The sequence below is a fragment of the Marmota flaviventris genome, chromosome 6 (genome assembly GCF_047511675.1).
Source record: "Marmota flaviventris isolate mMarFla1 chromosome 6, mMarFla1.hap1, whole genome shotgun sequence".
Taxonomy (NCBI): Eukaryota; Metazoa; Chordata; class Mammalia; order Rodentia; family Sciuridae; genus Marmota; species Marmota flaviventris.
The window spans coordinates 137,601,360-137,618,650 of record NC_092503.1 but is presented as its reverse complement, the minus strand read 5'-3'; the positions used below and the strand labels follow the sequence as shown (position 1 = coordinate 137,618,650).

The following is a 17,291-nucleotide window of genomic DNA, read 5'->3' as shown; positions in this document are numbered from 1 at the left end:
AGGATCGAACCCAGGGCCTCGAATGTGCTAGGTGAGCACTCTACCACTGATCCACAACCCCAACCCTTAACAATGATTTCTTGAACATGACATTAAAAGTACAAGCAACAAAAATAAATACAGATAAATCTGACTATGTCAGAATTAAAACCTGTGTATCATTTTATCCAGACAGTGAAAGAACAACCCATAGAATGGGAAAAATATTTGCAAATCATATATATTCCATAAGAGATGAATAGAGAGAATATATAAAGAATTTTTACAGCTCAACAACAAACACACAATTGGACAAAAGACTTGAAGAAATATTTCCCCAGAGAAGATGTACATATGACTAATAAGTATATGAATAATGCTCAACATTAGTAATCCTTAGAGAAATGTAAATCAAAACCACAATGAGATACTACTTTATATTTGTTAGAATTGCTGAAATGAAACAAAAAGTAACAAGTGTGGAACCCTTGTGCATTGCTGGTATGGAATCTAATATGGGGCAGCTACTTGGAAAATTGAAGGTTCTTACAGAGTTAAACACAAAATTTGCATTTTGTCTATCAATGCCATGCTTAGGGATATATGTCAAAGAATGGAAAGTAGGAACTCAGACACTGTACACTAATGTTCACAGCAGCATTATTTATAATAGCTAAAAGCTGGACATAACCCAAACATCCAACAACAGACGTAGGGATAAACAATATGTGTTATGTTTCCATATGATGGAACACTATTCAGCCAAAAAAGGAATAAAATTCTGATACATGCTACAAAATGAATGTACCTTAAAAATGTTCTATACTATGTGAAATAAGCCAGACGCAAATGGAAAATATTGTGTAACTTTATTTCTACATCTACCTAGAATAGGCAAATTCAGAGGCAGAAAATAAAGATTACCAGGGGCTAGGAGACAAAGAAAAGGAAGATATTATTTAGTAAACAGAGTTTGTGTTTTGATGATTGATAGTTCTAGAAATGGACAATGAGGATGGTTGCACAACATCGTGAATGTACCTAATACTACTAAATTGTACACTTAAAAAAAGGCTAAAACAGTATATTTTGTGTTGTATATTTTACCCTAATAAAAACATTTTTCTTATGAAAGAAATAATACTCATAGAAAATATGAAAAATGTGGGAATAAGGACTTCTTTTTTAGATTGCTTATATTTTTAATCATGAATAAATATTATATTTTATCAACTGATTTTTTCTGCACTTATTGAAAAGTTTTTTTTTTTCTCCCTGAAAAAGATAATGTAATGAGTTATGACAGACTTTCCAAAACTAACTTTATATCTTGGAATAAATCCAGTTTATTTTTTGTCTATTGATAGATTCGGGTTGTTAGTATTTTGTTTTGGATTTTTATCTTTTTTTTGATATCAGGGACTGAACTGAACTCTAAAACACTGAGCAACATCCCCAGCCCTTTTGGTGTTTTATTTAGAGACAGAGTCTCACTGAGTTGCTTACCGCCTCACTAAATTGCTGAGGCTAGCTTTGAATTTGAGATTCTCCCGTCTCAGCTTCCCAAGCCACTGGAATTATAGGCGTGTACCACTATGCCCAGCAGGATTTTTGCATTTATACTGTTAAATTAAATTGGCCTGTAATTTTCCTTTCTTTTTAATTTTTTTTAGTTGTTGATGGGCCTTTATTCATATTATATGGGGTGCTGAGAATTATACCCAGTGCCTCACACATGGGAGGCAAGCACTATACCACTGAGCCACAACCCAGTCCATAATTTTCCTTTCTTATACCTTCTTTTCCAGGTTTGGGAATCAAAGTTATACTAAAACAAAATAAATTATGTTAGCATACAACTCTCTTGGAAGAGTATTTTCAGCTCCATTATCTGGAAAAACCTGTATATAACTGATGTATTTGATAGAACACACTGACAAAGCAATTTGTGAGATATTCTCTATAGAAAAATTTTTCATTACTGATTCAATATCCTTTAATGGTTATAGGAATAATTTAGGTTTTTATCTCCATATGAATCATTTAAGTCAGTTTTTAAATATTTTCCCCTAGAAATTTGTATAGTTTACCTAAATTTTAAGATAATTAGCAAAAACTTCTTCACAATATATATACACATGTAGAGAGAAATATGTGTACATATATATTTTTTATTTGAGAAATCTTTTATTAAAATATGTCCCAAAGTCAACAGTTTAAAATCAGGCAATCACAACTAAAGATAAAATTTCAGGTCAACTTGCCTTTCAAAATAAAATCAAATCTTTGCCACTGAATTGCCCAGGAGGTTTTCCTTGTACAGAAACAGTTAATACTACTTTATAAAATGCATACAAAAATATAGTATAAAAGATATCTTAGGTGATGGCAAGCTCATGGACTTGATCAACACAGAATAATACCCAGCTGTAGCTTATAAAACACAAGCTATTCATCTGAAACATCAATAACCTATTCCGCATCTGTCCTCCCAAGACAATTCCAGAAGTATTTTGGCTCCCAAAAATCTGGCTCCAGAAAGTAGAGTGCTAATTCCAAAAGTTCCCCTGGGGTTGTGAGGCCTGGAAGCACATTTAGAAATAAACTACTGTGGGCAATAGATTTAGAAGTAACAGCTGGTTTTACAGAGCCACAGACGGTGCTTTCCTTTCCTGCTCTTCCACTTCCAAACCCGGAGCCAGAAGGCAACAGAGGATCTGACCCTTCTTCCAGGATAGGATTAGGGGTTCCTGTGCTTGCCCACATAACACCTGCTGGTTTGGGTGACTTTCCCAGATTGGAGGCTGCACCTGGATTCTACTAGGAGCTACATACAGAATCCAACTGGGGCAAAATCCATCATGGGTGGCTAAACAGAGCTCCTGTGGTGCTTTTAAGACCCTGAGGCACTGGATGAGTCTCAGTGGCTCTCCCCAGAACCTCAGTAAGGCCAAGATCTGGGAAAGGGGTCTTGACTCACGTTAGACTGGCAGAGAATGAGGCTAGTGGTTATAGAGCCAGCAAGCTCCTTGCAGTTGCATGAGGAGGACAGGTTTGCAGGGTTCCAGTAGAACTTTAAACAGAGTCAAAGATTGAGATGAGAGGCAGATAGGAAGAGGAAGAGTTACACAGTGCTTCCTTCTGAGGTGCCTTATACCTGCCTTGAGAAAAAAATCCAAAGACAGGCCTCAAATGCCCCTTGGAAAACACCTGGACACAGAACAAGTTCATGAGCCAGGATTCCAAGCCTTCCCTAAACCCCAAACCAGGATCCATTTTCCTGTTTCTTGGGGAAATATTTCTGATCTTGGGAAGGAGCACTGTAGAGCCCACTGCATAACAAAGGCAGAATGAGCCAAAAAAAAAAAAAAAAAAAGGCCCTTGTAGGGACATAACTGTTCCTCCCTTGGAGGAGAGGGCCAAAAGGACTCTAAGATAAATAATCTAACAGGCCAAGCTCTTTAAGTGCTCTCAAGGTCTGGGCATTCACAGTGGGGTGGGTGTCACCTAACATCATAATGTACTCTAAAGGTTTGCACTCCTCAGGTCACGGGTCTGACAGTGAGGTAATGGTCTGTGTTGTTCAAGTCTGTGAGCTTGCCATCACCTAAGATATCTTGGGTGTCTCCCAGAAAAAGGAGCTTCAGGGAGAGCATCCAGGCCCAGCTATCTTTACATCACCCCCAGAGACACCAGAGGGAGCATCCTTTCCTAGCCGAAGTTTCCTGCAGAATGTGATTTTTTTTTTTTTTTTTTTAGTTTTCGGTGGGCACAACATCTTTGTTTGTATGTGGTGCTGAGGATCGAACCCGGGCCACATGCATGCCAGGCGAGCACGCTACGGCTTGAGCCACATCCCCAGCCCCCAGAGTGTGAGATTTCAAGCAGGCTGGAGTCCCCACACCCTCATCCACCACCTGTTACATAGGATCTGTCAGCCTTTTCTTCAGAGCTAGTGAGCTAAGCAGACCCCAAGCCTCCTCAGTCAGCTGTCTGCTAAGATGCCAAAGGCACCAGAGAGGACACAGCACTCCCAAGAGTCAGGAAAGAGGGAGAGGTGGGTTTCAAAGTTTCCAAGAATGTAAGCCGTTAACTGTGTGTGCACTGGCTGCAATGCATTTTGGGATCTACTGTTCAGACAGCACCACTATAACCAAAATGGGCAAATTACTAAGGGGGAAAGTGAGGAAAAAAATAAACTGTCTTTCTAAGACAGAAGAGTCAGGCTTTTTGGTCAGTTAGTAGCCCACTGAGGAACGTGATTCTTTTCTGCAATTGCTGCTGCCAGCACGGGAGCTGCATTTTTTCTGTATCCATCCTCTTTTTACCGCCCCCACCCCCCGCCCCAACCAGGGCTTGCAAGTATTCCCAGGCTTTGCTCAGAATCACTACTCTGGGGGCCTCAGAGAAGCTGGCCAGGGTGGGTACCTGGGCCCTCAGGGTTAAGAACCATGAGCAGAGGTCATTCTGTCTTTTGCACTCCAAGAAATTATGGTTCTTCCTCTTGGTTACATCCTCAGTATCAGAACTGACAGGTTAGGGGTGGCAGGACTGAGGAGTCTCACTTTCCATAGGTGAGGGGTTCACAATATCTTCACTGTCCTCATCTTCTTTCTCCTCCAGGGCTTCTCTCTCCAGAGTTTCTACTTGGAGTCCCCTCTCTGGAGCCTCTTCTTGGGAGCATTTTGAAATCTTCCTGATGGTTGAGGTAATGCTTTTTTGCCTTAATGTTTATCTTTACTGATGTCCCTTTGATGCTTCTTGCTTTGCACTGGATACATCTCTTTTACACTGTAGGGAATCCCTCAAAAGGTGGGCAATTATGCCTGATTTTTTTTTTTTTTTTTAATTCTGAAATCTCTATTTGCTTGCCTGGTTTATTTTTTGAAGTCTCCTTTTCATGACTTTGGGTGTATGACAGTAATTTGATTTATGAGTGTAAAAGTGAGGAAGGTCTCTATTCCTCTTAGTTGGTTAGCTGATAACTGGGCTTCAGTGTACCTCTCTGACCCTGGACACCAAAACGATGGCTTCAGCCTTAGATGCCACTGTCCTCTGTTACTAAGTACAAGGAAGCACAGGGAGGAGCCAACTCTTCTAGATAGTGTAAATGTGGTTCCCAAATGACTCCTTATCAGTGTCCATCTGCACCTCTAGTACTTCTTCCTCAGCAATGCTTTAGGTTATTATTTTCCCCCTCTTCCAAATCTTACCATATAAAATCCTGCTGTCTTTGTTTTATAAGAATTCCTCAAAATGGCTGATCCATGTATTTTCCAGTGACATTGTGATTTTGTTTTCATATTGCTATAAGTATTTTCTCTCGTTTAATGAGTATAATGGAGGAATGAGTCCACTTTGCCAACATAATGATATTTGCATTACAAGTGCTAATTTGTTTTGTGTTCACCAAGCTAGTTTACCTCAAATCTCAGTACCAATTTACACTGCTTTGGTTTTCATGACTGAGAATATATACATTGACATGTGAATATTTTGAGCATCTGCTATATTACCTACCTTTAAACTCTCCACATCCTCTTCTACATTTTCTTCAAACTGACTTACATAAAAAGGCCTAAATTTTTCTTCAATGCCTATATGAAAAAAATAGTCCTTTAAATTTCTTAATTTTCTAAAATAAAATTAAAATATTAGCAATCTACCGTCTTTGAATTTCTTACCTCAATCTGTGGACAAAGCAGTAAGATAAAAATTTAAACTCCAAATCACTGACTCTGATGAAGAGACTAACAAGAATACATACCAGCAGACAGGAGAAGGGTTAGAAAACACTAGAAACCAAGAGCTTCTGTCTCACAGAGTACACTTGCTCTGGCTGCAGCAAAAGCCCTAATGGTGTGAGTTAATCACCAAGTGGACAAGGATGAGTGAACTCTGTTTCCATCTCTCTAGCATCAGATTTATGACAGGATGGGATACTCAGAATAAGGATTGGGAATAAAGGATTAGATATTAGATATTATGTATCAAATAAATATATGAATCATTTGGAAGATATTATGTATCAAATAAAGGTATGGATCCTTTGGAAGGAGGAGAAAGGAAGGCAGTTTGACTAGGGACCTCATGGCTGAGAAAACACATACATGGTAATGAGTTCACTGGATTTTCTCTTTGCTCATAAACAACAGTTGGATCTGAAAGACTAGCAACCAAGAAACATCAACAAGCACACAGACAATAACAGCAGCAGCAGCAGCAGCAACAACAACAGCCTAATCTTTCTCAACATAGCATTAAGCAAGGGGTAGCCTAGTAATAGAAAATGTTTGATCAATTTAATCAATAATCACTTTGTTGAAGCTAACGACCCCAGAAAAAAATTATAATTCCACCTCCACCCACATAAGCCAAGGTCAAGTAGAAAGCCTAGACTTGCAACCTTGTGGGATAGTGACAAGGCACCCCAGTACTCCCACCAGGGTGAGGTTAGAGAAAGTCAAATAGGAAGATAGGATTGTGCTGCCTGTTAGCTGACAATGAGCCCTTCTATTCTCTTGGTGTCCAGACACCACAAGGGTAACCTGGACTTGTACCACACAGGGCCTAACAAGATGCCTCTTCTCCACCTTGTTGGGTAAGTATCAGAGGAAGCCTGTCAAAGACCTGGGACTTCCACTGTTGTCCAGTGGTGATGATGCACTTCAATTGCAGTGGTTGTGGAGACCATGTAGACTCTGACACAACACTAGGCAATGACCAACAGTGTAAAGAAGACCCTGCTTTGGGTGTCAATGGGGTCTGAGCAGAGAACTTGGACTTCTACCTCTACCTGGTATCAGCAAGGTGGCAACCACTATTCCCTTTCCAAAGCAAAGTCAGAAAAAATCAGCTAAAACAGAAGGCTTAAAGAATATGTATAATCTTATAATTTAGTAAAATATATACGCTTCTGGGAAATCATACATTACACTAAGAACCAGAAAAATTCCAAACTAGAGTAAGAAAATGCAATAGATTCCAACATAGAGATGTTGGTACAACTGATAAAGATTTTTAAAACATCCATGATAAAAATAGTTCTTCATTGAGGAATTCAAGAACCTGCTTGAAACAAATGGAATAATAGAAAGTCTCAGCAAAGAAATACAGGATGGGGTTGAGGGTACAGCACATGCTTAGCGTATTAAAGACTCTGGGTTCAGTTCCCAACATGTATTCACGTGCGAAAGCACGAGTGCGCGCGCGCGCGCGCGCACACACACACACACACACACTCTCACACACACAGCAAAATAAAAAGCTCCTAGATGGACTTAAAAGCAAAATGGAGATGACAGAGAAAAAGCAGTTAACTGGAAGATGAAATGACAGAACTATCCAATCTGAACAAGGGAGAAGAAATTAATTGAGAGGAAAAAAAATGTAGAGCCTCAGGGACCTGCAGCGCCATAACAAAAGATTTAGTTTCTATGTTATCAGAGTTCAAGAAACACAGTAGAAAATACAGTTGAAAAAAGCACTCAAAGAAATAATGGCTGAAAGATTCCCACTTATGTCTAGGTATAAACATACAATTTCAAGAAGCGAAGCAAAACCGAAGCTGAAAAAACCCAAGTTAATCCACACCAGGAAAAATGTAGCTAAACTTGTGGAAAATAAAGACAAAGACAAAATCTTGAAAGCAGCCAGAGAAAAATAAATACAATGGAAAATAATACCTATAAGGAAAAATATTTCACACAATTAGAATAACATGATTTTCAATTGAAACCATGGAGGCTACAATATTTTTCAAATGTGAAAAGAAAAGAACTGTCAACCCAGATTCCTACACCCAGCAAAAATATCCATCAGAAATCATAGGAAGATTCAGACCTTCTCAGAGGAAGAGGAAGAGAATTTATTATCCTATGAGAATAACTTGAGGAAGTTCTCCAGACAGCAACTGATAAAAGATGACACGTTGAAAAACCAGGAAATACACACATAGTATACTAAAAAATAAAGAATTGGTCTTTTCTCTGATTTGGTTCCTGACAGGCAGTTCCTAAAATACTTGGAATCTCCTAAAGTAATAAGGAGGATGGGTGAGCAATGGAGTTGGATAGATAACTTCAGAACAGGTCCTGGTCAGCAGAAAGATTAAGCCATGATTAGAGGTGGAACTTTTGGCACCACATTTGAACTGCAAGAAGAGGAGAGGAATGAGATTAAGTTCAATCACTAATGACCAATGATTTAATCTATCATGCCTACATAATAGAAGTTCTGTGAGAACCATAAATGATGGGGTCCAAAGAGTTTCTGGGTTGATGAACATACAGAAGAGCTGGAAGGGTGTGTGTGCCTGAGGACAGTAATGAAGCCCCATGTGTGTGTGCGCGCACACACACACACACACACACACACACACACACACTCTGACATATCTTGGTTTATGTACCTCTTCTATTTGGGTGTTTCTGAGTTTAATACATAGTAAAAATAAGAATTTTCCTAGGTTCTGTAAGACTTTCTAATGAATTATCATACCTAGGTAGAAATCATGGGAACACCTGAATTTGTAGTCATCTGAGCAAAAGTGTGGATAGCCTGGGTACCCTATTTGTAGCTGGTATGTGAAGTGAAGAGTCATATGGAATTAAGCCTTTAAACATGTGGAGTCTGATGACAGCTATGCGTAGTCAGTGTCAGAAATGAGTTGAATTTTAGGACACTCAGTTGGTGACACATTTGGTATCAGAAAAAGAACACCACAACACAATAATCAAAACAATGGGTAAATACAATAAACTTTCCTTCTCCTCTTGAATTTTCTAAATCATGACAATTAAAGCAAAATGATAGCACCATCTACTGTTGGGTTCTAAACCTATGTAAGGGAAATATTCAAGATTATATACAGGAGAAAGTAAAGGGAAGTAAGGGACATTAAGATTCTTACACTACATTCAAACTGGTAAAGTGATACCGTTAGTAGACTGATATATTATATATAGGTAATGTAATAACTGGCGTATCCATTTAAAAAACCACACATAGAAATACAATAAAAACACTGTAGATGAATCAAAGTGGAATTTTAAAATGTGTTCAAACACTCCCAAGAAGGCAGGAAAGATGATGTAGTTTAGATCTTCATGTCCCTGAAAGATCCGTTTTTTATAGGCACAGTCCTTGAACTGTGGTGCTGTTGGGGGAGATGTGAAGCCTTCAGAAAGGGAGGTCTAGTGGAAGCAAGTTAGGTCACTGAGGGCATATCCTTCAAGGGAATGTCAGAACCTGGCTCCTCCTCCTCCACTCTCTTACGAATCCCAGCTATGAGGTGAATAGTTTTATTACCTGTGTTACCTGCCAAGATTGTGCTGCCTTGTCACAGGCCCAAAAACAAAGGGGACAACCAACCGCAAACTGAAAACCTGTAAAACTGTGAGCCAAAATAAACCCTTTCCTTTTATAAGATGATTGTCTCAGATATTTTATTATGGTAATGGAAAGTTGACTGACATGAAAAACAGGAATGAAAAACATTAAGAACAAATGGATGACAAAATGAAATGGCAGATTAGAGCCCTAACACACCACTCATTACATCAAATGTGAATGGTCTAAGTACATCAATTAAAAGAAGACACTTAAAAAACATGACCCAACTATAATTTGTCAGAAGAAACTCACTTGACATATAATGACAAAGGCATCTTAAAGTGAAAAGTTGGAAAAGATGTATTTATCAAAGGGAAAGCAGAATGGCTCTATTAATCTTTAATAAAGTAGACTTCAGAGCAAACAAAATTAACAAAGACATAAAGAGGGACATTTATAAAATGATAAAAATATCAACCCTCTAAGAAGACAGCAATTGAAATGCAATTTATAAAAAGCAAAGAAGGGCAGAACTAAACATAGAAATAGACAAGTTCACAATTACAGTTGGAAATTTAAATACTCCTATTAATATTCAAAGAACAAGTAGAGAGAAAATCATCAAAGACCAAGAACACAACACCATCGACCAACAGGATTTAATTTAATTTAAAGACCATTCTACTCAAGTAGTCTCCTCAAGTGCTCAGAGAACATGTACTAAGACAGACCACAGCCTGACTCACAGAACAAATTTGAGAGTACTAAAACACACAGAATATGTTCTCTGACCACAATGGAGTCAAGCCAGAAATCACTAACAGGGAGATGACAAGAAAATCTCCAAACTCAAGAGACTAAACAACTCACATCTAAATAACACATGGGTCAAAGAGAAAGTCTCAAGATCAATGAAAAAAAAAAAAAAAAGATATGTGAAGTTGAATGAAAATGAAAATACATGTCAAAAATTCTGGGGCACAACTAAAACCAGGCTGAGAGGGAAATTTATAGCAATAAATATACACATTAGAAAAGAGAAAATGGTCTCAAATCAATAATCTCAAGAACTTGCAAAATAAATACAAACTGAGCATAAGGAAGGAAATAATAAAGAATAGAAACCAATGAATTAGAAAACAGAAAAACAATAAATTAATGAAGCCAAAACTAAATCTTTATAAAGATTAATAAAATTGATAAAAATCTAGCAGAAATGAAAAAAAGAAGACATGAATTACTAATATCTGGAATGAGATAGGAGTTATCACTAGATTCTGCAGGCATCAAATATATGAAAGATACTAAAATCAACTTTATACATAAACTTAATAACTTAGATGAAGTGAACCACTTGCTCAAAAAATATAAACTACCACAACTGCCCTAATATGACACAGATCTTTTGAACAGTCTTTAAAGAAAACTGACTTCATAGTTTAAAAACTAAGCCCCCACCCCAAACACAAACAAAAATCTCCAGGTCCAGAAAGTTTTATGGGAGAATTCTACCAAACTTTTCAAGAATATACATTCTAGGAAGTCAGCTTAAAACTACAAGTGTTACTTGGTTTTCTGAGGACTCAAACCATATTCCTTATATTATCTTAGGAAAATCAATGTGGGGAATGTATCCTGCATAGTCACAAAAGATGCTCTTACTAGGAAATGTTGGTCGAACTTCTGGGTTCGTCTCCCAGCAAAGCTCCATGAGGCTGATGATCTCCTTTGGGCAGTGCTCAATGATGTCTTCCACATTTGGCCTGTTCCCAGATTTTATGCATATTAAAAGTTGCTCTGCACAGATAGCATCTATAAGACAAAGAGGATCTTTGCTTAAGACTTTTGGGTCCTGCTTTCAGGCACTAAGATGACAGAACTTGGATAATAACACAAATTTGTCTCTATCTAGAAAACTTTTAGCATAGCAGCCTTGTTCTGTAGAGGTGGAATGACCTTGTGACAAGCTGACATATTCCATCATAGAGATGATCAAACAACAATTTAGTTTCTGAAGATAAAGGACAAAATTCAAAACAAAGGCTGCTTTCTGGAAAAACAAATGGATTTTATGTGTAAAGCCAACGACAGTTCCCAGATTTTAATACAAATGCAAACACAGGACAGCCCTCACCTTTAGAAAGCTCGTTTAATGACAGTGACTTAAAATATAGAGTGAAAGTTGATATAGAAGTACAAGGGGCTCTGGTAACACAATCATGACTAGAACAGAAAGTCTGGCGTTTTGCTAAGTCCAGAAAAATAAGCAGGAGTTATCCAGGTAAATGGCGAAGGAGGGCCCATTTATGGAGGATGATTCCAGGCCAGAGTAGGAGAATGAAGAGACTAGGGGTAGGGGGGTAGTTAACAAAAATCATGATGCAGCCCAGAAATTACTAGTTTGGTAAAACTGGGCATACTGACAAAGGAGGGAGAGACAAAGGTCAGATTACAAAGGGCCTCATATTCCATACTGAGGAATCTGAGCTTAATCCTAAAGGCCATGAAAAATTTTGGAAGGATTTTAAATAGGGGAATGAAATGGTTGTGTTTGCCTTTTAAGAGGACTATTTTGACTGCCATGTGAATGGTGGACAGCACAGGAGCCTTTGGCAGAAAAACAAAGGGTCTGAACTAGACAGAAGCTAGTAGTGACAGAAAGAATGGATTAAAGATGTATCTTGACTTGTGTGTGTATGTGCGTGTGTGTATATGTGTATAAACCATACACATACCCCTCAAATTTATAGCTTTTGAGATCTTCCTGGATGTGGGAGATAAGGGGCAAGGCTGAGTCTGAGATGACTCTAAGGTAGCTGGTGACCTCCTCAACAGACAAATAATGAAGACATTTTCTGAGTATACAAAGAGGACCCAAGCTAGAGTGAGCTAAAGGAACTTACAAACTGTAGATCTGTTTATGAGAATGTGCTTTGGAGATCCCTCTGATGTATGTAATGGATCTAACAGGCAGGTGGATATCCAGGCAAGGGCCAGAGATAGACATTTCAGAGGCATCAGCAAAGAAACAATATTAAACCACAGAAGCTGATAATCATCCAGAAAGAATATATAGGAAAATGTCCATTAGTTTATATACTTCAACTGGAAGAATGACCACTTACGTATCTGTTCTTTTCCATGAACCACAACTTACTCATCTTTATTTTTTTCAATAAAGTACCCACAGTAAGTACTGGAAAAAAAATTAATTCTGAATGAAGGGCAAAGTGAATGAGTGTCAGTATGAAATGTATGCCAATAGTATGCTAAATCCTCACAAGCAGAAATAAGCAAGTTTTCTGTCCAGGAAGAGTCCAGAAATTTTATAGCACTTCCAAAGGTTAGATACATTATCAAGGTGCCTATTCATCTGAGATCTCGGATTCCTAAAATGGAATTACTCATTCACTGAACACAAATTTACTAAGTACCTACTGTGTTCTAGGCAGTATGTGTGTAGACGCTGAGGAAATGACAGTGACTAAATCAGATGTGGCACTAACCCTCATGGAACTCATAGTCCGGTGGGACAAACTGCCATTAAATGAACAAAAAATTATAAATCTTTACTGATTTCCTTGAAGGCTATTATTTCACATAATCATTTAGATTAATAAGAAAATCCCACTCCTCTACAAATGTCTTACTCTCATATGGCTCCTTATTTGCAAATATTGCCCAAAGAACTATGCCAAAGCTGTACACATCTGACTTCTCTGTGGGTTTGGCATTGATGTCATTCAGGTGCTCTGGGGCCATGTAGTAGAGGGTGCCGCCATTTTTCACAGAGTTGCTGTTCACTTTCCTTTGCTCATTGTGTTTCTCTTTAGTCAGTTTGCTCCACGTCTTAAAGGAAGCAACACCAAGGTCAGCTATCTGCAAAAGATCAAACCAACACGATCACTGTGTGAAGTCTATAAGCAACCCAGATTTGGCTTTCAATTGGGGATTTATCTAACAGATGTGAGGAACAGAAATGGTTACATTGGGCAGGTTTAAAATAGCTTCTGAACACATTCAAAGAAATGTGTTTCCTCACTGACATGCAAAATCTTCCCCAAGAAATGTTCACATGAAATTCTGTATCTTGATTCTTATGCAATAAAAGGGAGGGAGAAAGCAGAAGCATTCCTGACATGACAGTAACAAATCGGGTTCATTCTGGATGTTTTTTTCAGTTATTTCTAGGGCTGGGTGGAAAAACATTACTTTCTTCTCAGCAGATTTACATAGCTGACGGAGAATGGGTACTACACCTTCTATCTCCCCAAATGGTGTCCAGAGGCCCATTGGATGCAAGTTTCCATGGATCAAGACACACTGAGCATAAAGACTGTGATCTTGTTGGGTATCTGAACCTAAGAAAAAATGATATGGGGAGGAGGAGGAAAAAAAAAAAACAAGAAGAAAAGCAGAGAAAAATACCAAGGTCAGACACAGAGCAAAGAAGGAAGTGGCAAGCCAATACGTCAGAATAAACTAGCAAAAGTGACAGTTCCATTTTTGTCTCTAGGAATCCAAGCAAGCATTTGGGGATGAATGACAACAAGTGATTATCTAAAAGTCGCAGATTTTAACCCAGAATATAAGAGAAAGGCTATTAATTTAAAGAAAGAATTTAAAGATACGAGAATAAAAATCTGTCCAAGACTTGAACAAAGGGTTAGAACAGAATCTTGTAGGCAAGTCCTGAGTTCTTCCCCTAACACTGCTTCCCCTTTCAGGTTCTTTGTTTTGTTTTGGTGTGGTTCTGGGAATTGAACCCAGGGCCTTGCACATGCTAGAAAACTCTCTACCACTGAGCTACAACCTCAGCCCTTCTTCCAGGTACTTGCACCTGGATTCCAGCTGCCAAAACCAATTCGATCTGTTGCTCCTGGAGTTAAATCTTGCTCGTGAGTGAACAAAAGAAGGTTTCCTTTCTCTGTTCCCTTTACTACAATGAAAAGAATATTTTCAAAAGGAAATAGATACTTTTAAATCAGCTATTTTTCAAAAGAGAAGTTTTTGCTGCCCAAATGGTTTATTTGCTGCAGATCTGACTCTTAGCCATATCGAAGTTCTAAGGATTTTCCACATGCACCCCTCTGGATTCCCCTGCATTTCCAGAAAGGAATCGCAACATAGATTCCCTGGAAAAATGATGAGGCAGATGGCCCATTCTAGAGTGAAGGGGGCAACTCTTAAATGTTGTATCTCAAAACCTAACAGAGGAAAAAGAAACAAAACCTAGGAAAGTGTTTTTCTAGCCTACTCCAATCAATTGCACTACTCCCAAAATGACATTAGTCACATCCTTACACTTATCTCCCAACCCCATCAAATCTGCATCTGTCCTTTCAATCCCTGGTAAAGCCATATGACAGCACCATCGCCAATTATATGTTGAGCCAGGTCTTCCTTTATCAGCATTTGGGCATCAAAATTTTCTGCTTTGAAATTTAGCTTATTTTATTTTTTACTTTCACCTTAATTTTTTTTCTTTCTTTTCTTTTCTTTTTTTGGCAGTGCTTGAACTGATTGAACGCAGGACCTTGTGCATGCAAGGCAAGCACTCTACCAACTGAGCTATATTCCCAGCCCCTCACCTTAATTTTTGTAAAATCAATTTTCTTTTTCCATCTGTAAAAATGGATTTTCAGTGGAAAATTATAACTGAAATTACTCAACCAAAATTACCCAACCTTCTAGAAGTCTATAGCTTATAGTTTACCTTAATGTGAAAACTATCATCAACAAGGATATTTTCGGGCTTCAGGTCCTTGTGTATGACACCTTCTCCATGTAAGTAACACATTCCTTCAATGGTCTCCATAATTATCCTTCCTTTGACAGAGAGCGGGATACTGATCTAAAACAAGCGATAGTAAGTCTATGAAATGGCAAGGTAATCAAACCGACCAGAGCCACTATTCCACTGAGGAGTGGTGGCACTAAATCTGAGAACTAAGTCACCAGGTTTCCTCTCTCCAGATGCTCTGCAGTACTACTGTCATGGTGACACAAGTTTCCCTTTAAGAAAGATTCCATTCCAAGGGAGAAAAGGTATTGATGTCATATTTTATCAGTGTAAAAGCAAAAATTCAATGTCAATCTTGTAGCATACAAAAATATTATAAGATTATATTCCTTGTGATCAAAATCACATTATTGTTATTATTTATGATTGTATTTTCAGTACATAGAATGGCACCTAGACCATTTGAATGAATAACATATGTACAAACATTTTCTATGGCATACACCTGTAATGTGATACTGTTATCTGCACTGACTACATGAAAAATGTCAAGGAAATGGGCATGTAAAAAATGTTAAAGACAAAAAGAAAAGAATATAAGGAAATATATTCACACTGATTACAACCATGTAAAAATCTGTGCAATATGTATTGTTTCTAAAACTATGCTGAAGTGAATTAATATCTATTTATTGAATTGGTATCAGACCCTTTAGGTGTTTGTAGAATCTCAGGTCACTCTTACTTAAAGTTATATTCTAGTTATATCAACATCATGTTTGTATAAACAATTCTAGTTTAATTTTAGTAGCTGAATTTTAATTTTGCTAAACACTGAAAATCTAGGTACACTGGTTGTTGGTTAACAGGAAAAATATTTAAATGACAGAATTAGATTTCCATGTCTACCCCTCACACCATATTTATCACATAATGTAGCTGAACTACAGCATCATTAGTTGGGTCACCATCACATAAAAGCAGATGATATCCAGTCCCTTCTTCTTTGGTACAATTTTGGGTTTAGAAAAAAAAAAAAAGTCAAGCAAGTAAAGTTGCTTTCCTGCCCACCCCTCTCCTGCTCCTCTCTTGGATCCTCCTAACTTTCTTCCTGAGCTCTGACTGGTGCACTTTATCATTGCATGATCCTAAAGAATGCCTCCTGTGACAAATGACTTATCTCCCAATCAAGTGCCTACTTCTTACCTCATTTGGAGAAGGTCAGCAGTCTGGTCAAAGGACAATACAATGTGTATAAGTGACATCTTTTATCCTCTTTGTATTTTTGAGAGAGGCCTATTGAGTGGCAGTTATGGAGTGGAGGTAGAAGGTAGAAAAGGGGGAATATTTGCTATAAAGGCAGCCACATCTTGCTATTCCTCACATGTGATGTATACTCTGGCCACACCGGGTGTTGCAGTTCTGCAGATCAGGCACCCTTTTCCTTTGCACCTGCCTTCTCTCTGCCTGGAACACTTATTCCCTAATTGTCTGCTTCAAACCTTCTATTTGTCCTTCAGACTGGAAGCCTCTCTTATCTATCCCAGTTGGGGTGGGGGCTTCTCCTCTGCTTTACAACAGACTATCGGTGTTTATTAAAACACCACCACTTATTTACCTGCCTTCTTTTACTTGCTGGAATCATATTTGCTCTGCATTAATCAGGAGCTAGACCAAGAGCTTGATCTTAGTAGTTACATAAACTTTCAAAAACATTTTAGAATTATTTGGTTTTGGTAATAAACAAGTTTTATTTTCCTGTTTTAAATCTTATCCATTGTTGTTGTGGCTTATGTTCTGTATTTAACCTATAATAAAGGCTTCTTAAATAGTATCGAAGTGCAATTGCTAATATTCCATCTTCTCTTACCGTCACAAGAGTGTATATGCTTTCACTGATCAACCCATACTTGTTATCTCTCACACAAATGCCCCATATCAGACCATGTGCTTCTGAAGACAGGCCTCTCTCTGCAGTGTGAGCCATGGAAAGGCTGGCAGGTCTGGTAAAAAGTCAACTGCAGCAGCAAGACACAGAGGGGACCTTTCAAGTGGTGACACAGAGGTCTATAGGTGGCTTGAGAAAAGGAAAGACAACCTTCTGTGTGGGGAATGGCAAGGAGGTGCTACTGAGGGACTGACTTAAGATAATCCAAACTACGAGGCAATTCACCAAGATACTATTTTAGACCAGAGAGCCATAAATGAACTCCCCACTTATAGCCATAGAGCCAGC

The 17,291-nt window shown here is 38.2% G+C and overlaps 1 protein-coding gene across 3 annotated transcripts in view; it reads right to left on the bottom strand.

Annotated features, from left to right (window-relative positions):
- Ripk1 (receptor interacting serine/threonine kinase 1) overlaps positions 1 to 17,291 on the bottom strand; it is a 42,508-nt gene that overhangs the window by 9,655 nt on the left and 15,562 nt on the right. For all 3 annotated transcript variants that reach the window (XM_071613638.1, XM_071613639.1, XM_071613640.1), the window contains 4 exons: positions 15,029 to 15,166; positions 12,963 to 13,191; positions 10,975 to 11,124; positions 5,500 to 5,576 (listed from right to left, as the gene is read on the bottom strand). In XM_071613638.1, coding sequence (XP_071469739.1) covers positions 5,500 to 5,576; positions 10,975 to 11,124; positions 12,963 to 13,191; positions 15,029 to 15,166 — 594 coding nt within the window. The remainder of the gene's footprint in view (positions 1 to 5,499; positions 5,577 to 10,974; positions 11,125 to 12,962; positions 13,192 to 15,028; positions 15,167 to 17,291) is intronic.